At 39.8% G+C, this 14007-nt stretch overlaps 2 protein-coding genes and 2 long non-coding RNA genes across 5 annotated transcripts; 2 read left to right on the top strand and 2 right to left on the bottom strand.

Annotated features, from left to right (window-relative positions):
* Nucleotides 1-413: 413 nt before the first annotated feature.
* Nucleotides 414-10620, bottom strand: LOC116706219 (uncharacterized). Its single transcript, XR_004336173.1, has 3 exons — nucleotides 10607-10620; nucleotides 4809-4814; nucleotides 414-833 (listed from the first exon to the last, which is right to left on the bottom strand). It is a non-coding gene; the product is annotated as an uncharacterized LOC116706219 (long non-coding RNA).
* slc25a47a (solute carrier family 25 member 47a) lies at nucleotides 1843-4432 on the bottom strand. Its single transcript, XM_032542919.1, has 6 exons — nucleotides 4251-4432; nucleotides 3718-3761; nucleotides 3554-3625; nucleotides 3280-3459; nucleotides 2740-3004; nucleotides 1843-2247 (listed from the first exon to the last, which is right to left on the bottom strand). The coding sequence occupies exons 1-6, from the start codon at nucleotides 4285-4287 to the stop codon at nucleotides 1940-1942; spliced, it is 906 nt and encodes a 301-aa protein (XP_032398810.1). The 5' UTR covers nucleotides 4288-4432; the 3' UTR covers nucleotides 1843-1939.
* On the top strand, nucleotides 6178-13273 carry slc25a29 (solute carrier family 25 member 29). 2 transcript variants are annotated; one of them, XM_032542918.1, is made up of 5 exons: nucleotides 6181-6346; nucleotides 6638-6688; nucleotides 9780-9823; nucleotides 10116-10199; nucleotides 11512-13273. In XM_032542918.1, the coding sequence occupies exons 2-5, from the start codon at nucleotides 6661-6663 to the stop codon at nucleotides 12280-12282; spliced, it is 927 nt and encodes a 308-aa protein (XP_032398809.1). In that variant the 5' UTR covers nucleotides 6181-6346; nucleotides 6638-6660; the 3' UTR covers nucleotides 12283-13273. The 2 variants fall into 2 exon arrangements, with proteins under 2 accessions (XP_032398808.1, XP_032398809.1); XM_032542917.1 differs by having other exon boundaries at nucleotides 6178-6688.
* Nucleotides 6703-8577, top strand: LOC116706220 (uncharacterized). Its single transcript, XR_004336174.1, has 2 exons — nucleotides 6703-6977; nucleotides 7099-8577. It is a non-coding gene; the product is annotated as an uncharacterized LOC116706220 (long non-coding RNA).
* Nucleotides 13274-14007: the final 734 nt, after the last annotated feature.

Raw genomic sequence — 14007 nt, 5'->3', positions numbered from 1 at the left:
TGAATGTGTGTGTGTGTGTATATCTGTGTCCCATGTCACCTTAACTAGCACTTTATCATTATGATTAACGTCATTTACTAAACAGCAGTACAAACATATTCATATATACAATACATTCATTTGGTTTTGTGCCCATTTGCTCCAAAAACTGCATCTTGTAGTCACTTGCTTTCTTCCTTACGCTTGTATTTATTTACATTTACAAGTGTAATTTATAATTAAATCTTTCAAATATGCTGGTATTTTATATCAACCAGGGCTAAGGATGTAAAAGAGAGTGCTCTTGATACCATAATGAATTTCCAACGAGTAAATATTAGTGTCCGCTTGCTTGCTTGCTTTCCTAGCTTTTGTCCAGTCTAAGCAGTATAACTCTGTTGGTTAGTAGCATTTGTTCTGTAATAAAACAGAGATTCAAGATATTTAGATACCTTTTTATTATGGAAGGCACAATCAGCATTTTCATTTTAATCATAAATAAATTACACATATATTAAATATTCACATTTTTCCTCCTATTAAAGGAACGCTGATGTCAAACCTATTCCATTAAAATGTTTACACGTCAGTAACAGTAGTAGACAGTAGTAATTAAAATGTGCGTGTTGTATTTGGGGTAAAAACAATTTGAGAGGAAGATGGAGTAAAACAAATACGTTTATGAGGTGTCCTCATCTTCTGATTACAACTATAGCAGCATTTACTTTTGTAACATGTGATAGTGATATAAAAACATTAACTGATTATCCTGGGTCTACTGATTCTTTTAATAATTCTATTTATAGAATAATCTGATCAATCCAGTTCATTAAGGTTAATAATATTGGCACATTCTGATTTAGCTAGTGAGCTGGAAATGAGTCATGGTTGATGTAATATGCATTAATGCAGCGAGGAACAGGACGGACATCATACTGTCAATTGTGCGTGCTGCGGCTCACTTATAAATTCTAAACTCAAGGCCTGAAGTGCTTTTGAATGCAGTCTGTTATAACTCAGTTTGGGTTGCAGTCTACAACCTGTTGAGGTTTCTTGGTACGCTGCTATTCTGTAGAAAAACTTCACCAGTCATCAGTCAGACTGTTCTCTTGTCTTAACCCTTGTGTTGTCTTCCCGTTAACCATGAACTTGTCCTTCCAGGTCAAAATTCGGATGTGTTTGTTGCTTTTTCTGATTTTATTTCTCTTTTTCTTGAGCTGGTTTAATAATACACTTATTCTTGGAACTCATGGTCAACAAACTTCATTTATATAAAATAATACGTAACTTTTTAGTTAATAAAAAGGCAGAAATTATTATTTTTGACTCATAATTAAGATCAGAGGATGTTGAGTGGATCACAGATGGGTAGATGTCAAAGTTTAGTCTGGTTACTGTTTTAAAACCATTTAAAAAAAAAAAAAAAAAAAAAAAAGGAATTCAGATGCTATAAGATTAAATTAAAAACACCCAAAGAATTCAATGAAAGTAATCATTAATTTTACCTGAAGAATGTTGTATGGAATTATCCATGTTCTTTTGGGGCGATTTAGTTGAAAGAAATCTATATTTCAGATACAAAACACTTTGAAACGGGTCAATTTGACCCGAGGACAACACAAGGGTTAAACATACCGCAAGAGAAGAGAAACGGGTGACAAGCTGGCCAGGGAGGCCATCTAGTGGTCAGAGGTTGGCTGGTCCACTCTATACTACCAACAGTGCCTATTAATGTCAAATTAGCCCCTGAGCATATTAGGATACATTACCCTACCTAACTGAATGTTTTATATATAACTGACCATCAAAGGATGGCTGTGGACAATCGTTCCATGAAAATAGTGCAGTTCAACAGACATTTTGAAATGGCAAATGTCTTTGCCATCATGTATGTAAAACACCAGCATTAGTCATAAACCGGCAAACTGATATGAGAGATTTAGAAGGGAGTTAGTTGATTCTATTCGAACCCTAGACGAGGAGGGTCGACACTGTCGGCCCGGAGGAAACCGTTGACAAGCTCGTACGTAACAAACACCACCATGCTGACGGGGACCGCACGCAGGCAGTTGATGCCCCAGCTCTTGAAGAACACCCCCACTCCCTCCACCCTCGCTGTCTCCGAGATGCAGTGAAAGAAACCCTTGTATCGCTTCGTCTGCTGCGCTCCGTCCATCTGCAGACGGGCTTTGATCAAGTCCATGGGTGTTCCTACAGTCCAAGCTGCAATTCCTGCTATTCCACCGGCCAGCATCACGCCGCTCCAAGCTGGAGGAGATGAAAAGACACGGACGTTAAAAGAGAACACAGATATTTACATTTTTAACTTGTGTTTTTAATGCTCAAGGTCTTTGTAACATAAAGGGGAAGGAATTTAAGCTGCCACTGGAAGCGCTTGTTCTAGGTGTTTATTTTAACCTCAAGGATATGAGCTAGTTTACAGCTCATGCAACACTTTCAATTTAAATTGTAATACAAAACGATGACTGAGGCAGATAAACACCAAAAAGGGCTGTGACCGAGCAATTCAATAATCACGTATAATAGTCACACGTTTAACAGATATTTTGTAACTACGAATGTGACTTTATTAATTTTACTAATTCCTCAAATGACGCCGGGCTGTAAATAAAAAGTATTGAAACGTGTGAAGGTATATGTACAGTGCAGATACAGATCAGCATACAGGAAGAGTCAATGTCACACAAAAAAAGATGCCTGTTATATAAAATAACTTAAGGCGGAGTAGACTTGGCTTACCTGGTCTTTTCTTTCCGCTGTCCGTCAGCAATTCGCAGATGACTGTGTAAGTCAGGAAGTATGTGGCGTGTGACGGCCCGTCTCTCAGCATTAGGGGGACCGCTCCTCTGTAGAGCCCCATGAAGCCCTCGTCTTTGATAATGCTCAGCAGACAGTGAACTGGACCCCGGTACTTGGGTTTGCGCATGTTGGCGTCTCCTCGCTTGGACTCTGTCTGACACTGCAGACGTACTTTCACCATATCACCCGGAGACATCACTGACGTCTGTTGGAGGCAGATGAGGAGAGACGCAACAGCAGAAGTCTCAGAAGCAGATATCTCAAAACCTGGGCAAATAAAACTGTCTGCAAGGCTATACACATCTTGGGGTACGAGGGAAAAGGTACTTTTGATGTGTGTTTTAGGTGCCAAATATACATGTGGATGTAAACAATGCATTGCATTGCCCTTTACTGTGTAAATTACAGGTGAAATTAAACACATTGAGGGACATGATTCAACAATTTGAATCAAAGGGTTTGTGTGACTGTATCTGTTACCTGAGCTGTACCTGCCACCAAGCCAGACAGAAAGACTTCTAGTTTGGTGTTGGGACCACAAGGAGCTCCTCGCGCCTGGCTCAGACACTGCAGGCAGTTCCTGTATGTGCCAAACACCACAGAGGAAGTCATAGAGATCGTGGTGAGGGGTAAGGACATTCCTTTGAAGAAGCCATGCACCTGACGGCACAAATGAAAGATGAGCAACTTTTCTAAATCATTTGAGAAAATATTGTAGCAAGCACACCATGCAGTCTACACCGGTGCCACCTACCCCTTCTTTGGATAAGGTTGCCGCTGCACACTGCCATAACCCAGTGAACTGTGTCTGGGTTTGGATCCGGACCTAGAAAGATGAAGAATATGAGGTCAAAATGGCCTCCATTTGTTACATAGCCATCTTGACATCATGTTTCAGATTCATGCAACTTAGTGTACCTTGACAGTATCCAGAGGATAGCCCACTACAACTCCACATGCCCCTGTGTGTTTCCAGAGAAAAGAGATGTGGCCCTTTAATAACGTGCAGCTGACGGGAAGGTCAAACGTGATGGTATGTTGCTTTATCTGTTTTACATGTTTCAAAATAAAAGCACTGACTGGACAAAATTAGACATTTTATAACTTGATTTTGAGCTGAGTAAGACGTAACTATTATTTGTGTTCTCTTCAATGAAATGCTCACAGACTATACGTAACTTTATGTCAGTTTAGTTTAACGTTACTGCTTTGACGTCTTGCCGTGTAACATTACGCACTGTAAGAAAGACAAATAAAAGTATCTATCTATCTATCTATCTATCTGTCTGTCTAACTGTCTGTCTGTCTGCCAGGCAAAAACAGTTTTAAAAGACATTACCGTCAGGGTTAAATCTAACCGTCTTCTTATGGTTATCGCCCCATGCTAATACAGTAACGTAAGCTAGCAAGCACCCAGCTCGTGCTGACGTTTCCTGGACTAGCCCACATACCTGCAAATGATCCAGACACAAAGTCAGAGATGTGCATCCTGTCAGACGTCGACGGACCAACCTATACCTGTCAGATGTAAGAGCCCATTGTATCGCTAGCATGTGATGCTTAACATCACCATAACCTTGAGTGTACGCCAGTGACTGTACGCTGTTACATGACCGTACATGACGTGACCGTGACACTCTACGATGCAAACAGCGTCGACTGAAAACATTTGCCCCGACTTTACCCGAAGATAGCCGAACGATTTACGGAATCGGAAGCCCGCATTTCTAGGACCCTAAATATCACTACAGCGCCACGGGTACCGAACTGACTGACCACAACAGTTTTAAAGGCTTATTCTACCCAAATACTACCTCCTGTCCTAGTAGCCTACCTATAGTTGTAAAGGTTTATTCCAAAAGTACTACTTTAAAAACAAGTACTTAATTACAGTTCGGAAAGGTGTATTCCACCCAGATTACTTTATGTCCAAGTAGCCTACTTATAGTTTTTAAAAAGTGTAGTCAAACAAAAGACGACTTCATGTCCAAATATGTATAGTTTTAAACGTCTTTCTGTTTTGCAATGCAACTTGGGTGTTAAAAGTTGCATGTTGGGTAATTAGCATACTCAGCTCATTAACAGGTAAAATAAAGATTGAGTTTTTTTTAATTCATTGAATTTATTTGGAAACAATAATTAACAATATAAGAAACCAATTTCTCAACCGCCTCCCCACCCCCCAACAAAAAGAGTGTGAGAGAGAAAGAGAGAGATGCAAAAGACAACGAATAGAAATGAGATGTAATGGACATATAACTTTTCTTGACCCTTTAATACTGAAACCCCATTTGGGGAAGTACGTAACAGCACTACCTACCAATTAAATGATCTTCCTTCTTTCCTCAATTGTTTATCAATTCCTACTAAATTCAACATAATCAATCCTGGGTTAATAGAAATATTGGTAATAAAAATAGCGTAGTAATAGTAGTATACTAGTAGTAGTAATAAGTATTATACATCACTATAATGCACTTATACATAGATATATAAATAGAATATGAGATATAAAGTTGTCACAAAAACACGTGAAAAAAACTGCCTGAAGAGTCTTAAGTGCATGTGGTTGTTATTGTCACAGTCAGGGATGACACAGCATCTTGTAAGTCTTATCTGCTGGGTGTGTGTGTAAGGCTTTACTCATAACTCGTGAGATCATATCATACAGTTTGAGCATTCACAAGCATGTGTAATGCATCCTGCTGTCTGTTAACATCCAACGGAAGCTTCAGAAGAATTAGTAGGTCCAGGAGCTGCAGAAGAAACAAGCCAGCACTAGCTACTCTGTTCCGGGTTAAGCTGTAGGCCTGTCTGTTAAATGAAACACAGACAGATTAAATCATTCTTCACTGTATCTTAAATTTGTGACTAAGTTGTTGTTGATCGTTTTGGCTGAACAGTCCAATCAGCAGGAGACAGAAGATGTGCTTTTAGCCTGACTAGGTCGTGAAAAGCGAAAGTTAAGAGGAAGGAACTTGGGGATGAATGGAGAACCTGCAAATAAACGTTCACCGTACAAAATCATAGAGCAAAAACAGAATGTCACAGTGAATCATTTAGAATTTGTGGGATGCATTTAGGAGAAATCCTAAACAGAATTCAACAGCAACACTGAGGGCAGCTGATCTGAACCGCGTGGCTCTATGAGGAGAAATGATGAAACCGCCTTCCTCCACTGAAACGAGACTCCATTCAAAAGCAAAACACCACACAGCACTTGTGACGCATTTCAACACTGGGAGCCCTTCTGGTATGTAGCCAATGAATGATGCGGATTTGGTCTGACGCGGGGTGTCGGCGTAATCTCTTCACTTGGATTGGATAGAAACTCTACCCAAAGCCGGTAATTCCCGCCTCCTACTAGTTACCTGCTGCGACGCTAGCTTGTGTGCCGTGGTACAGATTCAGAATAAACCTCTACCATATAGACAGCAGAGAGGTTGTCCGCATTGACAATAAACGCCACAGCGGTACATTGAGGTCGTGTCGGTCAATAGGAGAGTTTTGATGAGACAGCTATACATAGAGCAAGCTAATTAATAGGGTAAACAATAAAATACAATTATTGTGTCTTGTCAGGTCTTGGAGGACGACTCGGAACTAGCTAGCTAGCCAGTGCTAGCTAACATATTTAGACGCTAACTGAACCCCGGTGCTAAACCGAAAGTGTAAATTAACGTTAGCTAGTCTATTAGCTAGATTAAACGGAGAGGAACGTTTTGCGTAAATTACACAACAAAGTAAACGGCTTTGGAAAGTAAACAAAAAGGTTTCATAGAATCGTTGAGTGTTTTTCAGTTAGTAGCTAGTTAACTTAAACGTAAGTCTTTCGCAGGTAGGTGACGTTGAAGAGCGGCGATGGACTTCGTTGCAGGATGCATCGGAGGTAAGTTAGCACTTGTGTTAATAATAGCCACTTTATCTTGGGATTTGTTAGATGAGTGGAGCAGACGGAGAAACACCGTGGTTTAAAACATAGTGGGACCTAGTTGGGGTATAGTCATGTCCCTCTGTTTCTGTTATAACAGAAGCAAATCCCCTTTACTAATGTGATGCAACTCTATCATAAAATTACAAGTGCATTTTCGAAATTCCACCGCAGGTCGGTACAACAAAGCGAACCTATTCCGCGGATTGCATTTGACCTGGTGGCAAACTTCGACATTTGTGTGTGTGTGTGTGTGTGTGTGTGTGTGTGTGTGTGTGTTTAATTCAGGCTTGTGTGTAATAACAACAAAGTGTAAATCGTAATTTCCCCTTGCGGACAACTGAAGGATACATTATTATTATTAAAAGTGTGAGTGGCTCATTCTGCGTTAGCTGCTCGCTCAAATAGTGCAAACGATAATGTGAAGTTCCATATTGTCAAACGCTTACTTCCTTTTATCACATGTTATCTTCTCGCCAGTAATTTTTGTGATTGCTTAAAACTTAACACAGAAGTTTAGGTTAAACATGTAAACTTGCAGTTACAGAATTGGAAAATAATTGAATCTCTTGTATGTCCAATGTACAGCATATCACAAGGTCTACATGGAAAAGACTTTGTTTTGCTAACCAAGGTGCTCCAACCTTCTGCATGTCTCCCTGTCTCCCTTTATAAAGCATGCAAACACTACACAAGTGCAACCCAAGCTCTGAAGCTGGGCTGTCTTGGCAGTTTAAAGTTTCCACTCACCATACATAAAAAAACATGAATCAGTACACACCCCTTTACAGACCAATCACATGCTTTATTTTCTCAACACATGGCAGACCATGTGGTTTCCCCCCCCCTCTCAGTGTGGTAGAATTCAGGGAACCAAGTACAGTCAAATGGACAGCTGGGTGGCCTAGTTTGTGCTTAGCTCAAAACCAAGTTAGCTAAGGGTGGGGTCGATTTTGAAACCAGTGAAGATTACATTCATGCCTGTATACTGAGGCTTTTTGAGTTGGGCGATGGCGGTGACACACTGAAGATAATTCTCATAAAAAGTATGACGCAATACCCTGGTCTGCTTGTTTTTCCTGTGCTTAGATCATACCAGTGCGTTGAGGTCAATGACCGCTCGTCATTGTGTCAAACACACGCCTGCTTGTGTTCTTTTCCAGGCTTACAGCTGGGACTCATTCCTGGTTGGCTCTTTTTACAAATGGGTCAGGTGACACAGCAGGTGCTTATGACAGATAAGCTGTTGTTTGTTTACTGTGGTGACGCAGGTGGGGCACTAACATCAGGTTATTTATTTTTATTTTTTTCAATCAATTGTATTAATATCATTAGGAATTCTATCATTTTGTTTTCAACCTTAAAACGTAAATCTGGAATATTTTTGCTTAACACAATCAACAATAAATTCAAAACATAAAAATGACTAAGTGAAAAACTGTTTGTTTACCAACTTGTGATGGGCATTTCACACAGTTCTTTTTATTGACTAAGTGATTCATTCAAAATAATACTCATTAGATCAGCCAGTAATGAAATTAGTTGCAGCATTAGAGCTTATGAACATTTAGATGTTATTAACCACCTGGGGTGTAATGTATGGATAAAGACATCTGCCGTATATCATGTCATTTCATATCACAATATTGATATGTATCATGATATAGTACATCTTTTGGAAAATCCGCTGATAATATCAAAATCATATGAAAATCCAATAATGTCATAAAGCTAATGTTGCTCGATTATGGCAAAAAATGACTCACGATTATTTTGGTCAATATAGAAATCACGATAATTGAACACGATGACTCGTTGATTTCTGGAATGATGTTGCAATTATTGAACTTAAAAAAAGTGGAAAAGTTAAAAACAGTAAAAAAGCACATAACTGGAATTTGAATAATTTTCCTATTTAAACTTTATTTTTTCAGTCAGAACACAAGAGAAAATAAGTTTCCTTGTAAAACCTATTGAGCTAAATAATAGTTTTTCCCGATTATTTTTGTTTTTGTATCATTGGGAGCTGAAATCATAATTGCCGTGCAATTACATTCCAAATAATTTCACGGCCCTACATAAAGCTGTCATGCTCATTTGGCAACATTGCTGACAATGCTCTAACATGGCACATATGTTAAAGAGAGAGCTACCACGGCATAAACGTTATGGCAAAATGTCTGAGTGTAGACACATTTAAATCGTCACATTGCCTGTTAAAAGCCAATGCTGTAATACCTGCGATTGTAGTATAGGTACTTCCTTTGTTTCTGGTCAAACTCGTAATGTTGTTTGTGGTCTGTCCAGGATTTCTTAGACTGAGGTGAGAAGCCCACAGGTTATGTAACTTTCTCAGGCTCGCTGGGGAAAGTTTAAGAGGGTAATGATGCCTAGTGTGCTGCCTCAGGCTCAAAAAGGCAGCATTACCCTGGAGGAGATGGCAGCATACTCTGAAATGACATAACAGTGCCAGCAGCGAGAGTTTCAACATACAAAGACTGGTCAAATACCCCGAAAACTTGTTAAATAGTGGGTCCGAATTTCTTTATATCATAAAAAGGTGTACAGTAACTGTCTGGGTAATGAAGACTCTGCAGAGGGTGGAACTGTCTCTGAGTTTTGACTTTATTGGTCATAACTGTACAGAACACAGGCCAGCAAGAATGTTTTGCTGTGGTAGAAGGCAGAGTTAGCATTTCAATAACCATCACACTTCAGTAACAGTGTTTGCACAGATGGCTGTAAAAACCTTCAGGACAAGGTTACACAGTCTTTTTATGTTTATTAAGATAACAAAGGGTAGGATTGTCTATTCCTATGATTATGAAGATTGGAGGGTTTATGAGCGGTTAAATGACTTGAATGGAAGTGTCATATTCTCATACACTAAAATCAAATTATTTCATTACATATAATACATAAATGCTATTTTTGATTTATATAATACAAAAACACCTTAATTACAGAACAAAATCCTCATCAAGAAAGATCAGGTGATAGATTAGCAATGTCCATTGTATTTCTTCATGGTTGTTTCCTTTGTCTCCAGGTGCTGCTGGAGTCTTGGTTGGACACCCATTTGACACAGTTAAGGTGGGCAATTTTGTAAGGCACAATGTAATTTGAGAGATTTACAATAACTTCTTAGACCTAGATACCTTAGATATCTAGGTCTATCTATCTTAGATACCAAACAATTTAAAAACAAACTATTAACTGTTAAACAGATATCTGTGTGTGTTTTCAACGTACTGTATGTAGTTGCCATGTCAACACGGGACATTGTAGATGGCTAACTGAATGGAACAATGCTTATTGCAAATCTCTTGCTATGTCAGTAGAGAAAGTGGTTTATCTAATCACTGACGAGGGTCTTCTTTCCCAGGTGAGACTGCAGGTCCAGAGCGTTGATAAGCCTCTGTACCGTGGGACCTTTCACTGTTTCCAGTCCATCATACGGCAGGAGACGGTATGTGGATTTATTTCCTATACAAGTCTAATGCTAATATGTGCAAGCAGTAATGTTACTGATAAGTTCCTATGTTTATGTTTGCTTTGATAGCTTGGCTCTGATGTATCTGAAGGTTTTCCAGTCTAGTTTATTGAAATAGCTGTTTTGATTTCTCCAGATGGTTTGTTGCTATGTGCCACCTACCTACCTGGCCTGTAAAGCTGTGAGCCTGCTGCTCACGATGACATCTATGCAATAGTTATGTTTGACAGAACCTATCTTTAGCAAGGTCCAACCTTCTCGGCTGTTACTGTATGCAGTTAAGTCAGTGAGGTCAGAGTGACCCCATAGCAGAGTCTTAACACTGACTGGAACACCTTAAAGGGACAGTTCACCACAAAAATCCCAATTTTATTATACTATACTATTTAGATTAGATTATTCTTTATTCATCCCACGACAGGGAAATTTTGTTGTTACAGCAGCAGCATTTTTTCAATAACAGCAAAAAACAATAACACACAAACAAGTAAGCACACAAGAAATACAGGCAAGCAATAGACAATGATAATATGGTAGACTGAGTAAGCAAAATGGCGTCAAATAAAGGAATTTTAAAGTGCGGTTGCCATGATAAGAGAAACAATATTGCAGTGTAAGTGATGTTAAAATTAAGTTGAATGTGTAATTAGAGCAAAGAAGCAAGAGTCTGTAGCATAATTTAAATTATATTAACCTGTGACCATAAATATTGAAAAGTAAGTGCTTGTAATAAAATAATATAAATACCAATATTAAAGATAAACAGAAAGTGTGTGATGTAGATGGGAGAAAAACAGCAACAGAAACTACAACACTATCAGGTAGTGCAGGTGTCAATCTAGATTCTTTTGGTGTGAGTTGCCCAGTGTTGGAGATATGTCTACCATCTCTAAAATATAATGGAACTAGAAGGCACTCTGCTTGTGCTCCAGGCGTCAATAAAATCCAGAAATCATGACCTGGTTGTGTGCAGTTTCATGCAGGAACTTTTTCCTTTCTGCCGAACTACACCCTCCAACCATATCACCGTGCAGAAAGAAGTACTCATAAGACTAATGTAATTGTCAAAAAATATTTCCTTGACCTAAAGTAAAAACAATGTGTTCTTGATTTACGGAGTAATTGCTGCTAACTTTTGTCAGCTGCCATTAGTTAACGGGACTGTGCGACTCTTTTTGGTTAACGTTCCAGCTGTGCAGATAACTGTGCTAACTAGCTAACAGCAGCTAGATTATAGTGATGTGTGAAAACATTTTGTTTAATGTGATGCCTCTGACCCATTTCACAGGTATTTGGTTTGTACAAAGGCATCGGATCCCCCATGATGGGCCTTACATTCATCAATGCTATAGTGTTTGGTGTTCAGGGTAACACCATGCGGATGCTGGCACAGGACACCCCCATGAACCAGTTCCTTGCTGGTGCGGCAGCAGGGGCCATCCAGTGTGTCATCTGCTGCCCCATGGAGCTGGCTAAAACCCGCATGCAAATGCAGGGTACTGGGGAGAAAAAGTCTTCTAGGAAGTTGTACAAGAACTCCCTGGACTGCTTGGCACGCATCTACAATCGGGAGGGTCTGCGGGGTGTAAACCGAGGCATGGTCACAACATTAATCCGCGAGACACCTGGCTTTGGAGTGTATTTCCTGGCCTATGATGTGATGACGCGCAGCCTTGGCTGTGAGCCGGATGACCGCTACATGATCCCCAAGCTGCTGTTTGCAGGGGGCATGGCTGGCATTGCCTCCTGGCTTTCCACCTACCCTGTGGATGTGATCAAGTCGCGGCTGCAGGCAGACGGGGTGGGTGGAGTCAACCAGTACAGCGGCATTGCTGACTGTGTGCGACAGAGTATCAGGAGAGAGGGCTACATGGTGTTCACACGAGGCCTCACCTCCACGCTGCTGCGGGCGTTCCCTGTGAACGCCACTACCTTTGCTACCGTCACCCTTATCCTCATGTACGCCCGGGGGGTGGAGGAGGGACCTAAAGACTGTGAGCAGGCTCAGCCAGGCCACCACACACAGATGCAGCAGCAGGCCCAACCCTCCAGCCTGTGACAGCAGAGGTCTCAACCTGAGCACTTTACAGGAGCATGGATTACAGAAACATACAAACCCTTTATAAATGTGTGACTCAGTCTCACATCAGACCAGCCATTCTTTTTTGAGAAAAAAACATGGTTTATATAAACACGTTTTTACTTTCATGTCAAAAAGGAAACAAAGAAAAAACTATATTTATTTAAGTTTTAGGTTTGCGACTGAAGATGCAGACTTGTACAAGGGGATGGTGTTACCTAAGATAAGATGGGGAAAATGGAGCTATAAGATTCATGGACATTTTTAACAGAGATTTTATCTGGGAGAATCATCTTGTGTGACACAGATTATGAATTGTTGCCAAGCCACAAAATTAAGGGTGTGGCTACGTGGTGTGTACAGTTTAGACACTGAAGGTTGATGGCTAGCTTGAAATGTGCAGTGTTTTCACTGCACCTGTGTATATCATTGGTTTAAGTTCTTTTTTTAAATGTAAATAGGAGACATTTTCCTGCCTTATAATATGAAAATTTTTATTTTGTTTAAGGAAGCTGAAGCACCTGTTTGTAGCTGAACTGTATCCTCTGAAGAGCAAAGAGAGCGATGGAATGTAGCATTTGATAAGTACAAAGAAATGATCACTTGTTTCTGTTTTCTAACCAAATAACATGCTGCAGCTATAATCTAATCCTAACTAACGCACTATTACTCCGTACAGCACATGTCAGTACAGAAATCCACTGGTTTAAAGGGCTCTTCAGGGTCTGAATGTAAAGTGGGTCTGCGTGTGAATCAGGATGGTAGCTGGTGTTATGTCTTGTTTGGTTGTCTGTTTAGCATGTTGTGTTTTTTGTTTTTTTTTACCAAAATAATGTGAAGTGATATCATTGTAACTTTACTACTGTAATAAAGGCCTGATCCAGAAGTGGAACATGGCGCTACATGTGGGCGCACCACACTTCCACTATTTTACTTTTTATTGTCAATTTTAGTTATTATGTTTGTTTTTGTTTGTTTTAAAATAGCTTTTAAAGCTGCACATTATATTGTTATTGTAGGGTCTGAAAATCATGCTAGGTGGTCTCTCTTTCAAGTTTTCTAAAAAGTTAAAATTGGGAGGGTCAGCATTTAGGATGACCCTCATTCCGTTCACTCAGTTTGTATCTCACATTTTGTCAACTATGAATGAGTAACCGGGGTAACTAAAGATGATTTGTGTCAGACTCATGTGTGTTGAATTATATTGATCCAACAACAACCACAATTGTACCCAGATTTACTAGAGCTCTGTGGTTGGAGAATACCGACTTCTGTTTCAACAAAAACAACTATCAATATGCTTTTTAAAGGGCCCCTGTTATGATTTTTTGGGATGTTCTCATTTTTAGTGTTATATAGTTTTTGTGTATGTTATACAAAAAACACATTTCACTCCAAATGGAGCTTTCTCTCCCACAGACAGCACTTTTTTTTCCAACTGCCTAGATACGCCTTGCCCACATTCCTGTTTCCAAGTCTTTAATTAGTGATGCCACTGGTTGAGAATGCCAGTTCAGTTGTTTAAATTTGGTTGACCAATCACAACTGAGTGGGCCAGCTGACCAATCAGTGCAGACTGGGCTTTCGGGAAGGCGGGCTAAGAGCTCAGCCCTAACTTTTCAGACACAGGAGCTGCAGAATCGGGCAGTATGAGAAACATAATCATTTTTTTGTTAATGAGTGGGAATTGTCTGCTTTCTGCAT

The sequence above is a fragment of the Etheostoma spectabile genome, chromosome 18 (assembly GCF_008692095.1).
Source record: "Etheostoma spectabile isolate EspeVRDwgs_2016 chromosome 18, UIUC_Espe_1.0, whole genome shotgun sequence".
Taxonomy (NCBI): Eukaryota; Metazoa; Chordata; class Actinopteri; order Perciformes; family Percidae; genus Etheostoma; species Etheostoma spectabile.
The sequence above is the reverse complement of the archived record's forward strand: the minus strand, read 5'-3'. Positions and strand labels throughout refer to the sequence as shown.